Source organism: Diadema antillarum, unplaced genomic scaffold (assembly GCF_040938485.1).
Source record: "Diadema antillarum isolate AM-2024a unplaced genomic scaffold, OU_Dant_1.0 scf00000010, whole genome shotgun sequence".
Classification (NCBI taxonomy): Eukaryota; Metazoa; Echinodermata; class Echinoidea; order Diadematoida; family Diadematidae; genus Diadema; species Diadema antillarum.
Window position 1 is genome coordinate 482,009 of NW_027270899.1, and position 27,651 is coordinate 509,659.

At 37.2% G+C, this 27,651-nt stretch overlaps 1 protein-coding gene across 2 annotated transcripts in view; it reads right to left on the bottom strand.

Annotated features, from left to right (window-relative positions):
- The window catches only part of LOC139720262 (SH3 and PX domain-containing protein 2A-like), a 59,103-nt gene that overhangs the window by 19,673 nt on the left and 11,779 nt on the right, over positions 1–27,651 (bottom strand). For both annotated transcript variants that reach the window (XM_071631630.1, XM_071631626.1), the window contains exons 5-11: positions 21,062–21,138; positions 17,154–17,248; positions 15,422–15,444; positions 14,678–14,809; positions 3,863–3,973; positions 2,949–3,066; positions 631–875 (exon numbers count right to left, since the gene is read on the bottom strand). In XM_071631630.1, the coding sequence (XP_071487731.1) occupies positions 631–875; positions 2,949–3,066; positions 3,863–3,973; positions 14,678–14,809; positions 15,422–15,444; positions 17,154–17,248; positions 21,062–21,138 (801 nt within the window). The remainder of the gene's footprint in view (positions 1–630; positions 876–2,948; positions 3,067–3,862; positions 3,974–14,677; positions 14,810–15,421; positions 15,445–17,153; positions 17,249–21,061; positions 21,139–27,651) is intronic.

The window sequence follows — 27,651 nt, forward strand, 5'->3', positions numbered from 1 at the left end:
TCCACTGTATTACCGGTAACTTTTCTAGGAATCCAGTCGTATGGACATCTTTTCATTGGAAATCTAAATTTCATCCTCAAGCTTGCTCTTCAGACATCTATGGCATGGTCTACAACATTACAAAGATCAGACTGATATAATTATAAAGATGTGTCGCTTGACCAATCCTACAGGTTTAACCCTTCTGTGCTCCACTTGCTGATTAGTGTTTGCAAGAGTGTTTTCCTTGCCCATTGGTGTAGATGTCTGGAAACTAAACCTCAAGGAATAGAGACTACCTCATCCACTTTATTCCCTCTAATTCGTCATGTATAATCAGGGCCTTCCTATTGGACCAAGGAACACTGTTATGTCTGAGTGAGCTAGCTACTTTACAATTAATAACAAGTAAAGTTTAGAGGAATTAAATGAATGTTGACAAAAAGTTTGGTAACTCATGGTCAAGTGGCTGGGCATCTAAAGGGTCAATTGGTATTCAGTGATACTGTAAAGGCAGATATTTTCATGAGTATCTTTTCATGCTCTGTGGGGTGAAATGAATTTTTAATGTTTTTAATTCTGCAGAATGAAAGAGAGGACATATTATTACACTCTCTGAGATGACATGGTTGGTAGAGGGCGCTAACTCACAATTGAGGTAGATATTGTTGGAGTCCTCCTCTTCCTGGGGTGTTGGCACTGGAGGTCTGAAGCCCACTCCGGGTCCAGACCCCGATGCTGGCCCGGGCCTGTTCCTTTGCCTGTCATTGGAGCTGTCGCCCTTAAGTAACATCACATTACCGATGCTCTGAGTAGGAGGCTTGGCCATGACACCAGTGGGGCCCTTGTAGATCTGGAGATAGGTGGCAGGTGCCCATCCCTGTTTGCCCTGGTAGCTATGGTTGGAAAACAACAGTATATTAGTAATAAAGGCCAATCTTTACTACTGCTACTCCTACTAATACTAAGTAATAAGGACCAATACCACTACCACTACTATCACGGTAACAACTGCTACTACTACTACTACTACTTCAACTACTTATACTACAATTACTACTATTACAACTAATGCTACTACTACTGCCACTACTACTACTACTACTACTACTACTACTACTACTACTACTACCACTACCATTACTACAACTATCACTATTACAACAGCTATTACTACTACCACTGCTACTACTACTACTACTACTACTACTACTACTACTACTACTACTACTACTACTATACGCAACTATTACTACTTACCACTACGTTATACTCATACTAACAATAAGTCTACTAATACTATTACTGATGGCCAATAATATAATTAGTAATCATATAAACAAGAGCGATGATGACTGTATCATCATTTCAGTGCATGCAATCTTCTTGTCAACAGCTGTGCTGCGATCACTGACTCAGCACTGTGAAATCGATTTGTGTTATCTGTGTCAAATGCTGGCTTTTTCCAAGGCCTTTACACTATTGACAGTTGTGAGCAAAGAGCAAGATAACTGGAGCTAGAGCTGTACATGTGAGCATGAGGACGTTTCAGATTGGTGATTGTGATACCAATTCATGTCTAGGATAAAGCCTCACCAGTGCATTACTCCTACTGAATAATTCACTTACTAAAAAATTCAGTCAGTCACTTTGACCAATGAAAATGCTCAATTTGTTCAACGGTCACGCATGAGCATCTTTGCAGGGTGCTCTGCTGATTGGTTGTGATTTTTGCTACCAAACAACCACAAGCATAAGTGAAGGAATTCAGAAGAGATCTCAAAAGGCTCTATCACTGATGACTTGACTAGTCTCATACAACGACACTCTGATGCCCCTGTTGCAATCGCTACAGGAGGGCCTTTGACAAAGACTATGTCAGGCAGGACATTATGGGTAAATGATCTTGACCAAAGATGTACATGTAGGCTCAGCAAAGGATTCAGACTCATAACATCTGGGGCCTGTATCATAAAACTTGTCATCAGTGACAATTTTTCATACATGTAGATGTGACAAGCTACTGAAATCCTGGCATTTGATTGGCTGAGAGCAAATGTGTCATAAAAATGTGGCAGTTGTCACTGATGACAAGTTTTATGAAATGAGCCCCTGGGCCCCATTTCATAAAAGATGTTAGGATGACAACTCTTAGTGGAATGACAACTTCCAATAGCAACAGCCAATCAGGAAGCTGGATTCTTGTGGCTACTAAGACAATTCAATCGTCATTCCAGCAAGAGTTGCTATAGTATCAACTTTGTATGAAATGGGGCCCTGGTCTTGCTGAGATTCCAGAGGCATAGCTAACAACAGAACACAGTTCTCACATAATCAGGACAGTATAATTTTGGCATCAAATATAACATTACTTTATATATAATGGTCCCTGCTATGTGGTGAGGGTGAGGTGGCACATTATCACATCAAGTCACATGTGTGCCAAATTTCTCTTAAATCCCTTCAAAACTGGATAAATTGTATCTGCTTTTCCCCAGTTTGTGGGCCATGATGTGCTGTCACCATAGCTACACACTTTCTGCTACTGTTGAAAACTGTGTCTGGAACAATATTACATCAAGCTCAATATGTGTGCCAAAGTTCTTTTGAATCGCCTGAAAACTGGGAAGTAGTTTGATCCCCAACAGTTGCTACAGATTGACTGCTCATTGTCCCGGCCGCATCACCACACATTGATTTCGTCATGCCCTCTATACAAAAGTGTACTCACAAAAATCAGGGGTTTAATTTGTGTTTCACTTCAGGCTAATTGAAATGTTTCATTCACAATTTTCCATTTCCTGAGGAACATTTCTGCCCATCATCTTCATGATAAAAAGTTCACAATTTCACTATTACAGAGAAAGAGAAAAAGAGAAAATGGACAAAGTGAATGTAAGATGTCTTCATTTAGCATCACAGAGAGAGTATAGAAAGTTGATACAGAAACACAAAGACACGTATAATACCTTATTTTCCACCAGCCATCTAAGCTCTTTTGAAGGATGTTGACCACAACACCTGTTTGGAAGGAGATCTCATCATCCGCCTGGGCCTTGTAGGCATTGTTGGTGATGTACGTTTCATCTGAGATACAAAAAAAAGGGTAAAATTGAGTAGCACGAGCAAAACCTATGCATTGAATTCGCTTCAGATTAATTTGTCTTCACAAAAACCCTCACAGTGGCTTTTAGACAGTATGAATAGAATGACACAGCAAACATCACAGGAAATTGAGAGTCTTGCTCTGAAGTCATAATTTGAAGGGCAAAAAAAGAAACAGAAACTAAATGCTCAATAAACTTACAAAGCAAGTACATTGGGCATGGGCAAACAAATGCCTGCTTCACACAGAATTTCAAAGTAAATTGAGGTCTGTAAAGGAAGCTGCTGATAATATCTTAATTCATCCATTTCATTAAATGTATCCATCTCTCACTACCCACCACCATCACCATTACCTCCACCATCACCGTCATCACCATTGTCATCTCCACCAGTACCCCCACCATCACCACCCCAATTAACTCCACAATCACCTCCACTATCACTTCCACCACCACCTCCACCATCAACTCCACCATCACTTCAATCAGCACTACCACCATTACCTCCACAATCATCTCCACCATCACCACCATCGTTAACTCCACCATTGTCTCCATGATTGCCTCCGCCATCACCATCACCACTTCCACTACCATCAACTCCCCCACTGTCTCTACCACCACCTCCATCAGCACTATCGCCATTATCTCCACCATCATCACCTCTATATCGACTCCACCATCAAATCCACTACAATTACCTCTACCATCACCTGCATCACTACCTACACCACCACTACCACTGCAACCACCACCAATGGTAGGGGAAGACTCACTGTTTCCCGGCAGCAGGGTCTCCTCTTCCTCCTCCTCCTGCCCGTCTGGCTTCTGAAGGAATGTTCCTGGTGCCCATCCGTGCTGATCATTTATCGTCACAAACCACCAACCTAGAAAAGAAGCAGAGTGTGGTATATGTTCTGGTTAATATCTGAATGAAAACAAAATGGTACTGCCTAAAAGTAAAAGTACATTGTACTGTATGAACATGCAACTATAATGTCAACTGTCATAAAAATGTCCATAGTAAATGGTAACTAGAATTATCACTGAAGGTGATTAATACCCCCGCCCCTAGTGTTGGTTTATAGTATGTGATGTCATGAGGGCAATGACGTTAATACCAAAATGCACTTGTCAAATTGGAAACACAATAATTTTAGTTTACTGTGCAATTACAGAGTTGACACTGAGTTCCACAAGGTTTGGGTAAAAAGTGCGGTTACCATGGCAATGCATTGTCTGATACAAACACACGGGACATTTTGCATAACTACACTTAAAGACCATCATACACACCAAATTTGACCTTCATAGCTTGAATGGTTTATTTTGATACAAAAATGAGTGGTTACCATGGCAACACATTTTCCTTAAACTAACACATTGGTGTCTGGAAAAACTACACTTCTAGATCATAATACATACTTACTAAATTTGACTTTAATTGCTTGAATGATAGAAAAGTTATTCGAACTGCAAGGTTTTGGTAAAATTGTGGTTACCATGGCAATGGTTTGTGTGACAAATACAAAAATTATGTGTTCCACATCTATACCTCAGGGCCATAATGCCTCCCAAATTTGGTTTCAATTGCTTAAAAACTGTGGAAGTTGTTCACTCTACAAGATTTTGAAGAAAACATGCGGTTACCATGGCAATGTTTTGTCGAGTACAAACACAAAGAGTGCCTTGCATAACTTCACCTATATATCATCATAGATACCAATTTTGAAATTGATTGCTTAAATACTAGGGAAGTTATTCAATCTACAAGGTTTTGGTAAAATTATGGTTACCATGGCAATGCATTGTCCGACAAACGCAAAAAACATGTCTTGCACATCTAAACCTCAATATCATCATTTACCCTAAGTTTCATTTAAATTGCTTCAAAACTGTAAAAGGAGTTCGCGACGCAAGATTTTGCAATAGACCGACCGCCCGACCAACATCACAGTGATTCCTATTGATACCCCCTTCACACTACGAGTGGCGGGGGTATGGAACGCCATTAAGGAAACAATACAAAATTCATTTCACTCCAGCCAATATTCATTTCACTTTTAACAAATACATTTCACTCACAAACATTGATTTTACTTTTTATAAAAATACATTTCACTTTTCACAATAATACATTTCACTTTTAAATTAAAATTCATTTCACTTTTCACAAAAATACATTTCACTTTTGCATTAAACTTCATCTCACTTTTCACAAAAATACATTTCACTTTTGAATTAAAATTCATTTCACTTTTCACAAAAATACATTTCACTTTTACATAAAGATTCATTTCACTTTTCATAAAAATACATTTCACTTTTAGATACAAATTCATTTCACTCTTCACAAAAATACATTTCACGTTGGCGTACCATATCACTCAGACGAAACCATTTCACTGCGCTAAAACCATTTCACTCTGATAAAACCATTTCACTCTGATGAAACCATTTCACTCTGATACAAAAAAATACGTTCCTCTTTTTTCCCGGCCAAAAGGTGGCGCCAGTCTGAGAGGAGTCACAGTGCCATGGCACTTTGTTAGCGCTGAGCTGAGGTGAATAGCCGGCCAGCTGGCCGGCTGGCTATGCATGCAGTACCTAGATTTACTGAGTAGCCAGTCAGTCGGCAAGCCCGAAAAAACCCGTCTAGAATATCCAAGTCCTCGCACGCGAGTTGACCCCGCAAGTCATAGAGAGCGCGATTGGAGAATCGTTTTGAAATGCTCATATCTTGGTCACTGAATTACGTTTTCACATGATTTTTCTTTTATTTGATAGGTAAAGGTTAAAACTTGGATGCTATCTTGTTGATTTTTCCAAGAACGACATGAAAGATTATCAACTTCGTGGCTAACTAATTGCAGATGTTCCGGAAATAATGGATACAGATATTCTTCTAAAATTCTCCTAAAAGTCTTCTTTTTCATCGTGGGGCACCAACAAAAGTTATATCATGTAAAAGGAAATTTATTCAGCTTTAAGATGATACCTAAAAGTGTAATGTGATGATTTGTAGATGGGTCAGCAGCCAGCTGATATCATAGGGATGCCATTCCTTTTTTTCTCGGCACGAAATCGCGAAGTACTGTACTGTCCCACATATAGAAATTGACGTGTGTCCTCGATGCCTTTGTACGTGTGTGTCTAACTGTATGAGCGACCCCAGCGTAAATACAAGTGGTCAGTTTCGAGCGTCTAGCTGTGATATACTGTACTTGTGTCTGTCATTAGACATTACGTACTAATTAATAGTCTACAGCCTCTTGCTGGGCCTCTCTCTCTCTCTCCCCCTCTTTTTTGATTATATGTCTTGTTCTTGTTATTCATAATACAATGTATGTTTGTTTTGTTTGCTTTTGTCCACCCTTCTGATTTCGTCAACAGGAAGTGTCTGATTCTCAGTTTCATTCTGCCATCAATCATTCACATCACTCTCTCTCAATTCAAAGCATCCTAAGCATCCACTCAAATACATTATAACCACTACTTATACCGTTCACTCCGCTAAAGTGAACACAGTTACATTATATCGAAATTCCGCTTACATTATCCACTTTTTTTTTACATGCTTGGTTATAACAACATTTTGATATAACAAAAGAAAGCTGTTGATCCCAAGGACTTCACTACATTACTTCACTCTATTACTATAGGCCTACCTAACATTTTGATATAACAAAAGAAAGCTGTTGATCCCAAGGACTTCACTACATTACTTCACTCTATTACTATAGGCCTACCTAACTAGGCAGAGAAATTTACATACATTATTGCACGTGCCATTCTCATCAATTAATAAAATACCTTTTTTTCCATTAATAACAACAGAGAAAGGAGCACAATCCACAAGTTTTTTTTCTTTATAAATGTATATACATCTCCATATATATATATATATATATATATATATATATATATATTTATTTATTTATTTATTACATGTAAGTGTTGAAAGAACAAACTACACTGATACCGATGTTGCACAAACATGAAACAGTTGTGAATATGGCTTGAATGTTATGTAAGTGAATAAAATCAAGCAAGACTACCACAAATGTTTTGAGGCAATACTCTGTAAATTACATGCCATCTACACTTTTGGCAAGGTTTCACTCAAATGATACATGTACAGATATAACTTCATTAATAGTTCAAACTGCATGAATGTTTGAGGGTGTACAAATGCCCTTGAGTACTCTGAAGGCAGGTACACATACATGTATCTACTATAGTATTCACATCGCCAAGGTTTCACACACATGAACAGAGGGTGACAGTAAACTGGCAGCTGCAAGAGCAATTTGAAGGTGTACACGTATACATATGAAGTGTACTTACTGGAAACAAAATGAAACATGTACAAAATATATAAACTTCATCGACAGTCCAAACAGCAGAGAATGTTTTGAAGGTGTCCATATGCCCTTAAATACTTTGAAGGCAAGTACAATGTATCTATTGGTCACACTGCCAATGTTTCAAACACATGAACTGGCAGCTGCATCAACAATTCAGAAGTGTACATACTACATATGAAGCAGGGGCGGATCCAGGAATTCCGTAAAGAGGGGACGCGTTTACAAAATTAAAGGGGGGTGCAAGCACCCTGCCCCCATTTTTTTCTTTTAATTTCTTTTGTTTAAACAAAAAATAAAGGGGGGCGTGTGCCAGTTGCGGTCCTAACTGGATCCGCCAATGTATGAAGTACACTTACTGGAAACTAAACAGATAAAAAAATTAAAGTAACTTTAAAACATCGATATTACTGGAAATCGAAGCAGACAGATTAGATTTGGCCTTATTGCATCTTGCAAAACATCTATGTGAAGAAATCTTTCATTCCCAACTTTAGCATTGACTGTATATAATCTTATCTGAAATGTCGAAAGGCAAACTAATCATCCCAACATCTCTGTCAACTGAATACACATGTATCAGTACATGTACACAAGCAGTATCATACACATTTAAAATATCCGTGTGTCACTCTCTTCATGGTTATGACTGAGTGAATGATACAAATGTGTATTCGAACCCCTTACCAGTAACAACACTCGACAACCCTGGGGTAGACTACAGGCCAACATGAAACCCCCCAGGTGTTATAAAAATCTGCTCATCTTACCTTTCACAAGGTCCACAATTTTTCTTTATAGGTATCTAATAAGAGCATGCCCGTTCAATGCGAACATGTTCAAAATTTTGGTTGATTTGGAAGAAGTACTAATGTAATGTATCATCTATCTAACTGTTGTGTCAAAATCTTCATCTTCCTTATCCCTTCTTGACCGTTCAATTCCTTTTGGTGACATACCTTGTGTATCTTCCTGATCGAACAGAATTCTTACATCTTTGAAACCTCTTCTGAAATGGGTCACAACCAAAATATTAGCAATAAAACATGCATACATGTACTAACTAAACCTCTTATAGTGCTTCAGTGATGATGTACAAATTAAATTCATACCTTCAACGTCCAGATACTACTTCATACTGTACAATGTACTTGCTTCCATAACATTTATCAAGAATATCATGAAGGATAATATTTAGTTTAATCAGGGCTCATAATTCTGCCATCTGTACAAACTCCAAAGTAATTTAAATGCACATAATTTAACATATACTATCTTGCATAGTTCCACACATTGATGTATCTGTAATGGTTGAACTTCACATTTACTACAACAACCGTGCTTTTCAAAGAATATACATGTACATCCTCTTTACTAAAAATGTTACCGTAAAGATGAGTGAAGTTGATATACAGTAACATACTGTAATATGTTACAATTGTATATCAACTTCATTCTTCCTATTGTATCATATCACATATTTAGCACCTTTCTGAGGTAGGTTATCATGATCACATACTGCTCTAGGTTTTTCAATGAAATGAAAAAGTTGACAGGTGTACTAATCAGTTGTTTCTATTCTTGTGAGGAAGTCACTCAGCGCTTGCAAAACAGCAGTGCTCTCCTTGATAAAAATCTGTCAGAGATTGAATGGTACGTGTGCATCCAAGAAAACAAAATACACTATAGAACTGACAGTGTAGATCTCCTCGTTTATGTCATGCAGATTTTCCTGGAGGCCACAGAGAAGAGAATCACCTTAAATATGCATGTTCCATCGGTGTGATGTCAGGTACTGGGGATACCTACATATACAATGTGACACAAATAGAGAAAATTAATCATAGATGATATTATAAACCATTATTCACAATAACATGTCCGAAAACATTATGTTGGAGTAAACCCCAATTCAAGCAGAGAGAAACTACAGACATGCACTGTACTATGGTAAACATATGAAGAGTCTGTTCGCAAAAACCGGTAAGTCCATTTTTGAAGATTTTCAAGTACGGTCTCTGTCATAAAGTACAAAATAACACCTTTTAAATGAGATATTGGTCACTACATATAAAAGGGCATTTTTGAAATTATGGTCAAAAGAAGCAAAAATTTTCTTAGTATTCTCTTTATTTTTCCTGACCTTTAATCGCAAATATCTCCATTTGGCAAATATGGACTTATCGGTTTTTGCGAACAAACTCTTCATATTATTCTGAGAATAATTGCATTCATTCAGACATCCTCGTAAACTTTATTGTTACAAATTGTAGATGCGGAAGACTAATAATACATCTCTATATTTACCGACAACCTGTATACCAACTTGAAAAATTCAAATAGCCTGGTACTCTATTAGTGTTAACATTGCAGCCGGGTCAACTCTTAAACATGTCATGAAAATTATGTTTACATCAAATACTAGAATCGCTCTTGTGCCTTCTTTCTCCATGCGAAAGAAAAAAACTAATAATAATAATAATATTGAATCTATACTGTTCTTGTTTGTATTAAGTGATGAGTAGATGCCTAAATCATATATTAATTAACTGCTAAGAGATGAAGACTAAGACCCTGTTTATTATAGACAGCATACACATTGTACACTGTACAATTTTTGTGAATAAGTTGTAAATTCAAATTTACAAATTGCCATCGCCACATACAATTGTAGGCCTACCGCCACCGGCCTACACTGACTCACTGTACACTGGACACAAAGCCATCAGAAATACATACACCCTGGGAGACACTCCCCTTGCATCTGTATCAGATCTCCGGTATCTAAGGTTAACTTTTTCATCCAACCTATCCTGGCAAAGTCACATCAACAACATCACATCCCGGGCCAATCGGATGCTAGGACTAGTCAGCAGAAACCTACGAAAGACCTCGCAAAGGATCCGCCAACAAGCATACTTCTCCCTAGTGAGACCACACCTAGAATACTGCAGCTCAGTCTGGAACCCACATACAAACAAACACATTTCCCAAATAGAAGCCATCCAAAGGCGAGCGGCAAGATTCACCCTCCAGAGGTATTACTGTCCAGACAGTGTCTCTGCCATGATTGAACAGCTTAAATGGGAAAGTCTGGAGAGGAGAAGAAATGCTGCTAGCCTCTTCCTCATGTACAAGATTCAGCACAACATGGCAGCCATCAATGCACAGCACTACACATCACCCATGATTGTTAGCAACACACGACAGTACCATCCAAACAAGTTGCTGGCAATTCCTACCCGAACCCAACTCTATCGGAACTCATTTTTTCCACGTACAGTAACTGCTTGGAATGGGCTTCCTAAAAACGCCCTTGAAGCCACTTCATTGGAGGCCTTTAAGGGAGCTCTTCCACTCAGCATCTAGACTGAGGAACAAGATTTTTACTCGCACCATATATTTTTAATGCACCAACAAGCATGCACTGCAAATGAGCACCTAAGTTCAACTCCTTAGCACTACATCCTGACTTATGGATCCTGCTGAGTATCTTCGTAGAAGTAGAAGTGTACACAACACACGATATCACGAAGTTCCAATTGAGCGAATGAACAACGCTAATTTCAATATATGGGACTGACCCTGCACCTCCGCAGAGATCGTCAACAACGGTGCATTTACGGTCCGAAAAAGTCCCCGTCCGCACTAGATGCGATCACTGCGTAAAGCACGAAGTATTGCCGACCTGATAAACAAAAAGTCACATCAATCCCCTTTTTAGATGGGTCAGCAGCCAGCTATAAACACGGGAATGTTTTGAAAGAGGAAAAATACTATGTCAACTTCGAGATACTAGTAAACGGCAAAAAAATACTCATTTTGAACAGGAAAAAATAGCATGTCGATCACAAGAAGTCAGACATCAAACTTACCCCACAACATCGCTGTTGAAAAGCGTTGTAAAACACACGTTAATCATTCAGCAAGTCAGGCGTAGATTCAATTCTCGATGTAGTATGCATGTAACGGCACGAGCGTGCATGTGAGTGAGGCCGAGGCGAGGACCGTCGACTGCTAGCTCGCCTCGCGTCGCTTCCGCGCCAGCGTAGCGCGCTAAATCTAGGTACTGCATAGCCAGCCGGCCAGCTGGCCGGCCGGCCACTCACCTCAGCTCAGTGCTAAGTGCCATGGCACTGTGACTCCTCTCAGACTGGCGCCACCTTTTGGCCGGGAAAAAAGAGGAACGTATTTTTTTGTATCAGAGTGAAATGGTTTTATCAGAGTGAAATGGTTTTAGCGCAGTGAAATGGTTTCGTCTGAGTGATATGGTACGCCAAAGTGAAATGTATTTTTGTGAAGAGTGAAATGAATTTGTATTTAAAAGTGAAATGTATTTTTGTGAAAAGTGAAATGAATCTTTATGTAAAAGTGAAATGTATTTTTGTGAAAAGTGAAATGAATCTTTATGTAAAAGTGAAATGTATTTTTGTGAAAAGTGAAATGTATTTTTGTGAAAAGTGAGATGAAGTTTAATTCAAAAGTGGAATGTATTTTTGTGAAAAGTGAAATGAATTTTAATTTAAAAGTGAAATGTATTATTGTGAAAAGTGAAATGTATTTTTATAAAAAGTAAAATCAATGTTTGTGAGTGAAATGTATTTGTTAAAAGTGAAATGAATATTGGCTGGAGTGAAATGAATTTTGTATTGTTTCCTTAATGGCGTTCCATACGGGGGTATAACAAGTTAGAAGTAGCAGTTAGTGGGAGAAGTTGTAGTAATAGAAGTAATACAGTTAAACCTGTAGTAGTGATCACCTGTCTAGAGCAGCCACCTGCCATATACAATCAATAAAAACAATTCCCTCCAAGAGAAAAAGCATGTTTAAGAACTTGTCTAAAGTGGTCACCTGTTTATAACAGTTACTTGTTTCTTCTCCCTTGGGTGGGCACTACAGACAGGTTTGACTGAAATAGCAGCAGCAGTACAAGCAGCACTAGCCGTACGAATATTGCAATTAGCAGTGGCAGGGGTGATAGTAGAATAGTCACAGTTACTGCTGTTGTTATAAAAGCACTAGAAGCAGTAATAATTTTTCTCACAGTAGCAGTAAAAGCAGTTTAAAAGGGGGTTTGACACAGTGTTTCTTTGCAGCAGAAGTCACAAGCATCATGGAAGAAATTGACAGTGATGAAGACAGGTTCATTATAAGTAATCATTCCTAAGGGTAGGTCTTAAAGGGGAAGGCTAGTAACTGATCAGTAGGAATCAGTGGAAATGCTGGGAGATGATTGTTCCAATCCTTACGGGATTCATTCAAGAGTTCATTGTATATCTATTGTTGTGTGAAAATGATTGGCTTCAGAACGGTCTCATATTCAAGTAATGTGCAGATTAATGCTCCGTCACTGACCAGGGACGCTAACCTGGAAGCATTAAACTGCACATTACTTGAATATGAGACCATTCTGAAGCAAATCATTTTCACACAACAATAGATATACAATGAACTCTTGAATGAATCCCATAAGGATTGGAACAATCATCTCCAAGCATTTCCACTGATTCCCACTGATCAGTTACTAGCCTTCCCCTTTAAAGGACAAGTTCACCTTCATAAACATAAGGATTGAGAGAATGTAGCAATATTAGTAGAACACATCATTGAATGTTTGAGGAAAATCAGACAATCCGTTCAAAAGTTATGAATTTTTGAAGTTTTTGTGCAGTACCCGCTGGATGAGAAGACTACTGCAGTGTATGAATAACTTAGATGTCACATGCGTACAACAATATAAGGAAAATATAAAGAGAATTTCACAAAATTCCATCTTTTGAAAAAAGTACACATTCCCCTGACTCGTTACCGACAAATGTTATGGGTAATATTATTCCCCCTGCCTTTAGAAAGAGGCAAGTCAAGTGCTCTTTTATTATGTGAAAAAAGTGAAAATATGTTGAATTTTCTTTTACATTTTCTTTGTACTGTTGTACGCATATGACTCACAAGCTGTAGTAGTCTCCTCATCCAGCGGTTCCAACACAAAAATTTAAAAAATTCATAACTTTTGCATCGATTGTCCAATTTTCCTCAAACTTTCACCGATGTGTTGAACTAATATTGTTGCATTATCTCAATCCTTATGTTTATGAAGGTGAACTTGTCCTTTAAGGCATCATTTTCTACACCACACTATCTTACACAATCATGAGAGGACAGGGATTATCACATTTTTTGGGGGTATGTGTTCCATTTTTGAAATGTTGGGAGACAAGCAGAAATGAGAGAATGACAAACAAACAGACAGACATACAGACAGACAGAGGTAGGTAATTAACAGTGCAGTTAGTTAGTCAGTTCATGAAGAGAAGAATTAGAAACTTGTACAGATTACACAGACGCAAATACAAATATGAATCATTGAGGCAGAGGTTGACACATACAAAAGAAAACAACTAGTATTTCCTAAAATTCAAGTGAGGTGCAGTGACCCATCATGCACCTATTTGGGCTACAGTGTACGTTATCCTCTGGGCGCTTTGTGCACTGGTTGGCATATGATTCCCACTTCTCTCTGTCTACCACAAAAGACCATACAAAAGAAGGGTGGTGTCTCGCTATGATGCCAAGCAAACAAAGGAGCTCTATCCATGAGGAAGAAGGAAGCAAATAGCTCACCACTGCACTGTTTGCCTAGCAGTAATGAGCAATCAATTGTAAATGTACATGGCATGACTTCAATACCCAACATTAATGTCAAGCTTAAAAGGGCCGGCATGCGCTTTAAATATGGCAATGGGATATGTTGTGATTACATTTAAGTATGCATGAATATATGAATAGCCTTGGTACTGAAGAGGGAAATTACAGTTTTGAATGACATAGGGTAGATCACATCAAACTATTCCTGTTTTCATTAAATAGGGGGACTTTCCTAACAAATATGTTTTGTTAACTGACAACTTGATTGTCAACTTTTGTGTGTAAATGTTACATGTGGTGAATGTACACACACTGTAACATAGTACATTATTCTGAGAGTGCAGTTTCAGGAGTCCAGTGTAAAGTTTACATTAAATCTTGTGATGATGAATGGGACATAACGAAGCATATTCGGCTAATTTCCCACACTTATACTAAAATAAATTGTGATTACGTGAGAGCCCAAGACAATGCTCTTACACATGAGGCGACTTATGGCCTTTGACCCTTGAGAAATAAAAAAGGAGTAACCAATATTTCCAAAGGCTAAAGTCTACAAGAAACTGGGATGGTACTCCTCACCATTGTCGTTCTTCTCAAAGACTTCCACCAGGTCACCGGCCGTCAGGTCCACCTCATTCTTCTGCTGCTTCTTGTAGTTTGCTACCACCACATACTGCTCTGCCTGGATCGGCTCTGAGATGCTGTCAATCTCTGCCACAAGACAAGCAAACAAACAAACAAATACTAAACTGCAATGCAAGTGGCCAAATTCTCAATTCACCACCATAATATAGGCAGCTGAGGACCAGAAAGATGCAGAGCACCAAAATACGTTCGTACATGTAGATTTTTGGTCTAGATGCAAAGTGCTCACCTAAATTCCAAAATAATTTAAAGCAAGGTTGCAACACGAGGGTTCAAAGTAATGACAAAACCAACCAATTCATTAAAAGATATACATGTCATGATAAAAGTATACAATGCAAAATGAACCGAAGAATGATACTCGATTGGATTCTTTACAATATCATCAAATGAGACACAAATCCATGCATGTAAACATTTCTAGGTCACTGTCATGTGCAATATTGTATCACAGTGACTACATTTTATTCTACTTCTTAAACATACTTATAAAGTTACTTCAGCTAGTCATTCTACTTTCATGCTATATGTATATACAATATATCATGATTGGCAAAAAGAACACAAAAACAATTCCTTAGACAACTAAGACAGAGGAAAAGAAAAAATATTAAAAGGAAATGCTTAGTATGTAAATGCAATACAAAATATATTTATATCAATAAAGCAAAAACATACCTTTTCCTCTCCTTGACTCTCCACTGATGGTAAAACGGGAGAATAAAGTATACAAAATTATTGAACAATGTTCAGTATGAAGAGTTTTCTTCTCCTTCTTATAATACAATGTGCCTAGCTGATAATGCTTGCTGACTATTACTAGCCACCTGGGGTGAACCATGGGGGGTCAGCATCATTCGCCCATTTTCTGGTGTTCAATAGGCATGTGGGTGGACCATTATATCAGGTTGGGCTAAATGGGAATCAAACCCGAGTCAGTTAACTCTTTATGCGCCATGGTGTAAACCTCTGTGTGCCACATTATTCCTAAATAGCAACGTACGTCATGCTTTGGGAAGATGTTCTTGGTTTTTTTGTTGTTGTTTTTTTCAAATCTATGGAACCTTCATAGATTTTTGTTACCTGGGCATATAATGAGCAAAGATGTAGAAAAAAGGCCAAGCATTGCTTTGATGTCAATTCTTTTGACAAATCTGTGATTGGTTTTCATTTAAAATGACCAGTAGCTACATCATTGTAAAGGCATGACTTTTGCAAACAAAACAGTGACAGACACTTTGAATTTACTTGCAAATCCAGTTGGACACACTGCTTGATGGTCATTCACCACATAAAATGCAAGCTACATGTGACAGGAATGGAATGGCAAGAAACGCTTTTATTTTACTGTGGTACATGTATTTGGCGATTTATCGATCGGTTTGGGCAGGTTTGTGCATTTGAGCAGAATATACGAAGTTGGCACGTCTACTGAGTCGGACGTGCGAACGTGGCACATAAAGAGTTAATTGTGAGGCAGACATGCTACCGACTGAGCCATATCGCCACCTTAGAATGAACAGTGAAGAGGCAGATTGCTCTCAAGGAATGGCTATCTTTACATATATTTTCCATTTATCGTCCATATCTTTGACAAGATTATGCTATAGTCCTTTGTGAACATAATTTCCCTTCATTATCTCATCCTTTTCATACTTTACAAGTATACCTGCTTTGAATGATGGAACCATGGTATGTACTGCGGCCACAAGGAGGTTGTGTGCACAAATGTGACCACGCATCTCACAACAAACAAAAAGTCGCACTCCTAATTGTGAGCGAGGACTTGAAAATGATGAAATGGGTCAACCTAGTCAATCTTCAGTTTTTTTAAAGAGCAATTCTTCTACATAATTCTAAAGTTTGGGATCACAAAACACAGATGGGTTAATTGTGCATTTGCAGTTTTTCAAGAATACTTTTTTTTTAAATAGAATACTGTGATTAGGTATATCTTAGATGTCCCTTTTCACTTCTTAAAACCCCTTTACACACTCCTCCCTTTCAAATGTAAGAAATTTTGAAAGGATGACACTACTGCATTTAAAGGTGGTATCAGTCATTAATAAAATGTGCTCAATGAGTGTAGCACATTTTACTATAATCTGATAATCTCTTCATTGTGGGTGCTACACAGTTTAACATGCTATTAAAGCATGGTAAAGCACTTGAATAGACCCTAAACTTCAAAGCCTGATAAACATTTCTCAAATTCTTTTCTTTCCAAATTTCTGGTTGACATAAAATGAGACATTTTTCGTCTTCAAGTAAAAGCCATGTTATGACTGTAAACTATGTGTTCCAGACAAATCTACCACATAAGTCATGGTTGATTGGGTGGTGGTGGGGGTAAGAAGTTTAAGAAGAGAGAGAGTGCAATGTGAAAGGAGAGAATGATGGAAAAACTCACTCTGCAGACGGTGGACTCACATCCTCGGGAGATGGAGTGAAGAACTGAATGACAGTGCTACAGTCAGAAATCTTGCTGGGAAGTTTGACCAAGGCCTGAGAAGTAATAATATAACAGAGAATCTTGGCAATTTGTCATTGAATTCTTTGACCAAAGAAGACGAAGAAAAAAAAGACACCATCATCACTTATGTATTGTAAACCCTACCACACCCACCCCCACAAGCAAAACAAAACAAAACAAAACAAAATAAGAGCAATGAAGACATTGGTGACATGCAGATTCACATTGTATTACAAACTCTTAAAGATACTGTTTACCACTGGGAGCAGTGATTTAAAAAATGCTTGAGTTACTAAGCCCCGGTCACACAGCACTCCACGTCTAAATCACGTACAAAAAGTTATGAAAATCTGGTGGACGTGGTCGTAAGTGGTAATTTTTTGGTCAATTTTGGTTTGGCCGTGCTTTGTACGGGGTATGGCCGTTGGTGGCTGTTCCACTGCTGAAGCACTGCCTAAGCAAGGCTAACCATGTCTAGCCACGTGTATGTATGCGGAAAAATCCATGTGTCAGTGATAAGCCGCTAAACAAACGCTATTTCCCATGATACCAACGCGTAACATGCGTCAGATGACCGTGCTCTGCCCATGACAGACCGCTATAAAACTTTCGCGTCTTACCGCATCTCCCCAAGTTTTAATCACTGCCGGAGCACGGATTATCACACGTGTTTCACGTGTGTTGCACGTCTTTACCACGTGTGCCGCCCGTGGTTGTCCGCGGAATAAAATTTTGAGCAGTTCAAAACCTTTTACCGCATCTGACGACGTTCCAATTTTTCCCCACGTCCTGCCATGTCTATAAATTGACCATAGCTCGTCTTAAACTCGACATCAACGTGAACAACATCGTCTGCTTCATGGGAGACCACTTTTTGATGTGTTTTGGCCGTGATTAAGCTGTAAAGCGCTATGTGACCGGGCTTTTACATATGATGCATAGGTCAGTTGTATCACAAAACATCCTACCATATCCAGAGTTTTACAATAAAGCCTAAAATACAAGGAGAGATCACTATTTTTCTCAAGAAACCACTGTAGAATGTTTATTCTACCAATTTCTAGAAACAATTTCATTATAACTATTGTGCACATTTTGAATATAATTTACTTAACATCGTTTTACAATGGTCATTTCTATCCCTAACTCACATTTTAAAACTAATATTTTGAAGTACTGAAAATGAGTTTTTGTTTCATCTGCAAATGGTAAATACAATGTAAATGTCTTTCAAGAGATTCTGAACATATCAATAAGTCTGAAGGACAAAACACATTTTTGTTGTAGCACAAGGAACATAAAGAGTACACAAAAGACATCACCTTTGCAAATGGAGTTCTAAACATTTGATTGAGACATGCATGTATTGTTTGCATATAATAGTTTAGAGAAAGTGGGTGACATTGCGACATAACAGACTGATCTACAACGTATCAATCTCACAAACAGTGAAAAAAAAACCTAAACACAACATTGTGGAGACAAAACAGGGCAGCAGAAAATTCCTATTCTCAAGGTTGTTGGGATGAATTCTCTATGAAGAACTGCAATGTACTTGAAATAAAAATTTTTAAAAGCACACTTTAAAATGAAAGTAAAGATTAAGGGTAGTTTGACTAAAATTTTTCTCCCAAATTGCAGGCATGGGATTATTTGACTCAGCAGACATTCATTGTCTGCCATGAGAAAGAGTCTTTCATTTCAATACATAATCATAATCATAATCATCATCATAATAATAATAAAAAATAAGAATATTGTTACATTTATCATTACTAAGTACTATCATTATTACCATAATCATTACTATCTATTACAGAAGACAAATGGATTTTTTGTTCAACTGTCAAAGCATATATTGCCTTAAAAAAGAAGAAAAAGGAAATGATAAGTCAATGGTACCATCTCAACCATTCAAATTGACACAAGTACAATCAGCCTGCATATCTTTTTTTTTTTCAATATATTCCCTAGTTGCAACATAACCCCCCCCCCCAAAAAAAAAAAAAAAAAAATCCCCCAAATGCATTACTGTGTAATCATGAATCAATTCAGTAAACAAAGGCACGTACACAAAGCCAATGATCTGCAATGGGAATTCCCCTATTTGTGCAAGTCAAGGAAGAGAAAATACGTAAAATCCAAAATATGACATGTTTGCATGTTTGCATTACATTCATGTTCTAAATTTATTCTAGATATATGGCCAAGGATGGATTTCATATTGCACCCATTTTGCATTCATCAGTGTGTCCCTTCAGAGTTTATCCTTTGCCCCAAGTTATTGCCCCTCTCTCAACAGGAAGTCTACTTTACACATGTCATCTAGTGAGCTATGAGATTCCGAACTTTGGGCAGAGTTCATTTAGATACACAAGGCGAGCAATTACATAACAAGTTCTTCTCTGTTACCTTGATAGAGGAAAGAATACACTGTGGTTTACTAGCAGTTTTTGCTCAACTTCTGACACCGGTACACAGTGATGTAGACTTTTTGACTGTCTGTGTAGTTTTCCTGTTTTTATATCCAGTAATCATTTTATGACCCATTTTATTCTATTTGCATCATTCTATTGGGAAGAAATAGAAATAAAATGCTACACAACAAGGATCCTTGCCTACAAAAGTTCAGAATTACAAAAGAATACATGTTAAACACCTTAGCACAATAGTGTGTTTCTGTATCTTGCATATTAGAATGATGATGATGTTAGTCAAATTTGCCATGAAAGAACCATATACTGTAAAACATGATATATTCGCGGCATGAATTTTTCGCGAATTGGAGCCGACAGCCCTTTTTGCGGCATGAAAATTTCGCGAACTGCCACTGGCATTTAATGCATATAGTGTAGACAAGAACTTTCGCGTTCATTTTAATTTCACGAATCTTGGTGCTCGCGAAATTCGCGAAATTATAATGCACGCAAAAATTCCTCGTTTTACAGTATATGCCAACAACAGTCCACCACCTTCAGATCAATAAACTTATTTCGTCTCTTCCTTGCTCTACAAGATTGTCTGTGATAATGAAATATACATTCATGGTTCACCCATTGCTTAAAAAAAAAAAAAATCACCAAGTAGTTTACTTCTCATGCCAAATGTTTTAGTTGCTTGTATCAAGACAAGTCCTGGATCTTCCTTCATGCATAAACATTATACTAACATAATAAACAGTCCTTCCTCTGCTATAAAACAACAACAACCAGAATTACCTTGCTTATTTGGTTAGGGCAGAAAAGAAGGAAATCATCAGGTCCCTGTGTTGTAATTCTTTCTTAAAGCAATTGCCTAGTGGATCAGGTATTTTTTTTTAATTCAAATCACTAACTCTTTAGGAAAGAAACAATTACACAAACAAACATTAAAATAAGAGGCTCATTTGAGGTTCTTTACTTAAGTATTCATACAATTCTGTTCTCTTGCGTACTGCATTGTTGACGGACTGCACTACTTCCTTAAAACCTGGCAATGACAATATGATGATGTCAGAAGATGGCTGGCTTCAACACATAAAATATCAGATAAAAGTTTATATCTCTTGTTTGTTTTTGTTTTTTTGTTTCTTGCAATCATTTGCAATGTCAAATATACTTCCAAAATAATCTGCATCAGCCTATCTGAATCTATGTCCTTTTTTTTTCCAGTTGGTCACTTTAAACCAAGTACCCCACAAGCTTTCTTGCCTCCTGACATGGTATAAATATTAAATTCAGTCTTTTCCACACCAGATTTGGGGCTCCAGATAGACTTGGCCAAGTACCCACAGGGCTACCATATGTAATGGGCGTTTTCAGTGCTTTTCTTGAGAGCTACACTACTGTGAAGTTGTCTGAACTTACCTGACAATATTCATCCAAAGGTTTTAATCTTTTCAATGCTACTTCACGAACATGGCTTCTCCCAAACAGAATTTTTCCTGAGGATGACCAGCATGACAAATACAAAAAAGGGAAAAGAAAGGAATTGTATCGTCAAACATATAATACACATAAAATAACCAACATCTGTGAACTATACATTACCACACATTTAGTGGTGATGAAAATTCATATCTAATGTATTAAGTACTTTCCTCTTGATTGACGCAATTATTGTTGATGATATCATTGCTCATTTGATCATGCAATGATCACATTTCAATATTTAAATAAATCAACTCATGAGTACATGATGCTGTGATAAACATTCAAATTATATCACCACCAAAAAAGAAAAGAAAAAAAGCCTGACCTGATACAATCATGGTGCACTGATTTTTCTCTTTATATTTGTTATGCAAGCTTAGACTTGCAAAATGTTTCAAACTTGAGTCTAACATACATGTATACTACATGGCAATCAAAAAACTCTTCTTTGATGTACAACTTAGCTGTTAAATATATACACATATTCTATTACAATTGTATATATCTGTTCAAGTGTTTGCAAATTGGTTCCTTTTTGTTATGTTCACGTCCCAAGCATTGACAAAGACCTGTAAAAGGGTCGAAAGCTTCACAGCAATATGAGCCAATAAGCGAACAACTGCAATGTCCGCTAGCAGCCCTTTTCAATCATCATGACTATACTTACAATGCAACACACATCACGTTTACATATGTGGCCAAACCACCTTCACATTATATATTCATATTTTGATATAAAAACTGATCATTTGTTCAGTTGGCATGACTAAGACAGAATCAGAAGAGATTACACATACAATTATGATTTGAAGGTAGCGCTAATTAGTTTTGGCACATGAGCTGCAAAAAAGGGGGGAAAAAAATCAGTTTGCCATTACAAGGAACCATAATATCCAGAACTAGTATTTACAAATTTGGCCCCATTACCAGCCAACTGCACCAGAAAAGGTCATAAACAGCATGTGAGTAGCCTGGAAACAGCAACAATGTCTGGAAATAGTCTGTTAGTCAAAGACCTTTAGGAACCTTTGCAAACATCATACTATTTATTTTTCCTTGCCCTACAAGACAAAGATTGAAGAGATGATTGGTGTGTCATGAATGTTCACTCAACCTTACAGAAGGATTGATTTATCACTTCATGACAAAAATCAAATCACATGCTACAAGAAGAATAAGAAAGTCTCGTATGCTGCAACTAAAAATATTACTAAGCCACACTGTGGCCAGTGCCACGTGGAGTATGACAGTGAGAGCAGCCAGGCAGCGTGACCATGATGATTTCAAATCGAAGCTTCTTGCCGTCTCACGCTCAGCAGAACTGCATATTACTTGTCGAAATTCGAAGGAACTTCTCCTCTGAACTGTGCAATTGCTCAGAATACTAAATTACTAATTAGAACATTTGGCGATAAAGAGTCATTTGTTTTGTGCTCATAGAAGACAAAATATGATGATTTTTTTGTCGAACACAAAACATTCACCATAACCATACCAAAAGCACTTGGCCCATTATGTAGAACTTGTAAGTGCCAACACCAGCACAAATTTCCCACATTGGCACATGTAATTTTAACACGACGGTAATCACTACACACCAGCTATGCATGTATGCATAGCTGGTGTGTAGTGATTACCGTCGTGTTAGAATTACTGATCACAGGGGGATTAACACAAAGCAATAAAAAGTCTAAATTAGCTCACAAGTCTTTTTTATAACTTTTTCTTTATTTTTCAGACCAGCAAAAAGACAAAAAAAAAAAGAAGAAATGAAATACTGAGTGTCTGACAGGGACACATTGGGCTAGTAGAAAAAATGAGTTAGTGTCAATCCATGTGTGTACCAGGAAAATACTGAATTGGTTTAGGACAATTTTATACTTAGGTAGATTTCACCCGATTCTAGATATGTATGGTCCATGGAGAATGAAGCAAGTTAAGCAGAGTAATGACATCCCCTGGTTAAACAAAGAGGTTAAAAGGATATAATGAAGCACAGAGATTCTTTGAAAAAGAAAGCTAAATGCTTACAATATTCCCAGTGGTTCGGACAGTTATTGCAAATAAAGAAATCAAGTTAACAGTAACCTTCATAAGCTAAAAATAGAGTACAGTGTGTGTATATTCAAAGCAGCATTGAAAGCAATTCACAATCCATACGCCATCGAAGTCCATACCGTGAAAGGCCTGTATTTCCCAATTCTGGGTCAACCAGAGAGGCTTGTACACGTACTAAAGGCAGTAAGGCATACTGCTACTAATACGTCAACACCCGCTGTTTCCTAGGTGGCACACGTAGTAAGTGAGTTAAGAATGAAAGCTGACCGATTAAAGAAATATTTAACAAACCCACATGTGATAACTCAAGAACCACAATTCTGGATTTGTCTAGCCCAGCTTGGATGTAGCTATCCATGGCATGCTTGGGTGTTGTAGACTCATTTCCACAAAAGAAATGCACTATTCAATGTGTATTTATCTGTGGCATTTGAACCAAAACGAGGGCGCATGGATTACGAAATGCAAGAATTCTGGTGACAGTGAAAAGATGTGGAAAACCTTACGGTCTGTGATTCCAAACAAACGTCGTGATCCAAATGTATATTCTGTTCAAGTTAAAAATAATGTAATTAAAGATGAAAGGGAGTTTGCTGATTTATTCAATCAATGTTTTACCACAACAAATTTGGTAAATCAAAGAGTCAACATAAATTTTGAGGATAAATCTGAAAGATATCTTGGCAAGCCTGAAAAATCAAAATTCAAATGTAATCAGGTTGCAGAAAGTGAGCCAATGATTTTTTTTTTCATTATGTCTCAATAAACAAGTCTACTGGTTCAGATAATATACCACCAAAGGCCATCAAACTTGTAGCCAGACTCATTGTGTAATGTCAAACGTATGTCATGAATTTATCATTAAAACATGGAATTGTTCCAACTGAATGGAAGACTACAAAAGTCACCCCTATAGTAATACCCAAGTGTAACAGTGTATTTGAATTGTGCAGTTATCATCTGGCATGTATCTCAGTACAAACCAATTACAAACTATTAAGAAATAAATTCTCTTTTATACATTCTGTTGGAATATTCCATAACCTGCCACATTACATTTGATCAAATGAAAAATGTGTACTTTTTAACAGAACATGTAATTTGTTTTAGATTGTGTTTTGAAGTAGACATCTTTTGGTTGTTATTACCCATTGAATAATCATGATTGATTATTTGAATACACATATATTATAATTTCACGATTTTCTAGGATGCTTTGCACGCTTCGGTATAGGATATGCAGTCGTGCATACATGTAATATGTTTAGTATTTTGTATTGAATTGCGTTGTTTTGTTGTTTATAGTCTTTTATGTAATTTCAATTTGCTATGGTACCTCTGCACCATTTTTTTTAAATGTGTACAAACCCCTTTGAAAATCAGTCTTTTACTGAAAATGCTATTCATCCTGGAAATAAAAATAGATTAAAAAAGAAGATAATACCACTGAGTGTAATGACAAAATTTGTGCACATTTTGGGAGGACTTTCAGTTAATTATCCACAGCATGGCCTGTAGCCTCTACAGTATTTCTGGAAAAAAAAAATGATCAGTACCTATGAAATATTGATTATTTCCTACTAATAAAATGATTCATCACTTTCTTTAATGTATCAACATCAAATTGAGGATATCCTGGTGCGTATCTGTTCGTGGAATCTTTTACAGCTAAACCACATCGGCAAAAAGACAAGTCATGACACACAGGGACACGCTGACAAGAGCAAATAGTTTTTGACACGGCGGTTAGTACTTAAATTTCCAATCCAGGGACATTTTTGAGTGAGAGTCAAGGCCTGCAAGCTACTTTGAATGCAAAGCTTGCAACAGTGGCTAATTCAACTTGGCAAATTCTTAGAAGGAATTTAACCAGCTTGAGAGCTGTCTGAAAGATTTTTCTTCCTTTACTGCTCTTTCCCTTATCTTTCTTCTTTTCCTCTTCCTCTCACATTTTCCCTTCTCTTTCTTATATTTCTTCTCCTGCTCCTTCTTCTTCTCCTATTGCATTTCCTTTCCCCTCAATTTCTCCTTGTTCTCTTTCTTTCTCTTCTTCTTCTTCTCATCTAATTGCGATCTCTTTTCCTCCTTCTTCACCTCCTTCATCTTCTTTTCCCCTCAAGTAAAGTACAGTTGCAGTTGCAGGAACATATCAAAAATCATAATGACAAAACTGTACATTTAAAATGCAGCAAGTATCTGATACAAATCTAAATTACTAGGGGCTGCCATTGCCTGAACATAATTGATTTTTTTTTTTTCCGAGATGCAAGGTTTAAAGAAGGAATGGTGATTGCTTTTTAAAAGAAAGTATGCACAGAAAGCATCAGTACTTTGTATTGCTCACTGAATACAACAAGCAGTTCAGGAGTTTTGGGTTCCACATACATTGTACACATAAAATGGAAATTGTAGACATAAAATAGAAATTGCACATTTTTGTTCAGCGCTGGATGTGACTAGAGGCACCATAGGAGCTTTCCTGCTGTTTTTCTTCCTGGTTATGATGACAATTGTCAGGGCACACAGAGTAGGACCATGAAATAATAATGTAACATTTAATTTCCTCTAAGTAAACTGCAGTAATACAATATTTCTCCCTTTCCTTTCTTTTCTTTTTTTATCGCATGCTTCAATCCAGAAGCTTGTGAATTTGCATGCTAACACAATCATGTTTTGTGTATTTTGGTGACCTCAAACTTGCTTTTAGTAGCCCCCAGCACCACGTCTCCTAAGTTAAAGCCCTTAAAGGGACTGTACAGTACTGGTTGAGGTGAGGATTCATGTTTTGAACATTCCTAAGTGAGATAATGAGAAACATCCTATGAAATATGAAAGAGCATGTAATTCTAAGAAGGATTCAATGTTTATTTGATGAAAATTAGTTTTCAAATGGCTGAGATATCCAAAAAAATTATAATAATAAAAGGCGACAGGCCACGCTTTTTATAAGGATCTCTTTGTTTCACCTTGTTTTTGGATATCTCAGCCATTTCAAAACCGATTTTCATCAAATAAACTTTTGATACCCCTTAGAATTGCATGCTCTTTGACATCTCATAGAGTGGTTTCTGAATATCTCGCAAAACGTTCAAAGCTAAGTCCTTACCTCGACCAGAACTGTACACACCCTTTAACATTCCATACTTCAGACTACAAGTTTAAGTCATGAGATGTTTGAATCATGTTCCTCACTACCTGAAGAAGAGATTCACTTCATGTTCACTATACAGACTGTATAAAAAAACACAAACTATAAAATAAGAATGGACTTACTCACGCCTGGTTTGATAAGCAGTTTCATGGCAACTAATGTCCATAGCCACATGCTTAACCTGAGAGATAATCTAGAAGTTGTATGATTGACAGACTGCGTATTCTTAGGCACCAAATATAACACAAGACTTTTCCTCTTTTCATTCTCCTTGAGTCACTAGGTACATCCAATGAGTAAGCATCCGTTACGTTGGATACATTCATATGATTGGCACATCATTACCTCAGACCCCCCACAAAAAATAAATATAATGAAACTATTTAAAAAATGCATGCTTGAAAAAGTGCCTCATAATGGTAAAAGAAACCCCCAAATTGCTCATTTCACCCTTCTCCAATTTTCAATGAGGCACAACATACACTGTAAGATTTTTTTTAAATAAAATCTCTTGATCAAAGATTATTTCACTGGATATTTTTGCATACCTGCTATGTGTGGAAATAATCAATCCTTGTAATGCATCACTTTTTTGACAGTACAATGGTTTAGTTGCATGAATCAGTGCACATGCACTAATAACTGTCTATGGTAGACAAATGACCTTTCATGATGGATGGTAATTGCGACTTGGGGGTTTGCCTTCATTCCCCTTTTTCATGAGATGCCAAGCGACAATTCATCAAGAATTATGGCCATTCATTTTCCTCTGGCAAACATCTTAATGAACAGAGGAAAACAGAAATATAATTCTACACTAGGTTTGACACAAACTTGCTCCAAATCTTTTGTTCTATTTCCTTGTTTTGTTTCTGTCTTTTTTCAGTTGTTATTTTGTTTTTTCATTTTACACATGATGTAATTTACTTGACTTTGACAGTATGATTTACTGTAAATGTGGCAACTTTTGTGAAACTATTTTCATTTTCATGAAACTAGTACAAAATAGGAGCATGCTGATTTTTGCCACACACACACAAAAAAAAATACAAAAAAAAAAAGAAATACCTAGCCAAACATAATATTACTGTGTAGAATATTTTGATTCTGTGGAGATAAAAACATTCAAAATTTTTATTACCAGGCAAAGTATGAGAAACTACTAGCATGAAAATTTTCACTTTAGAGTATCAGATCAACCCATTGAGTCCTGGGGGAATATTACTGCTGAAATCATTACGTCATCATCAGCAGAACACTTCTGGATTTCTCTGCATGTCTAAAGGGGATGGTATAGTTTTGGTTGAGATGCCGC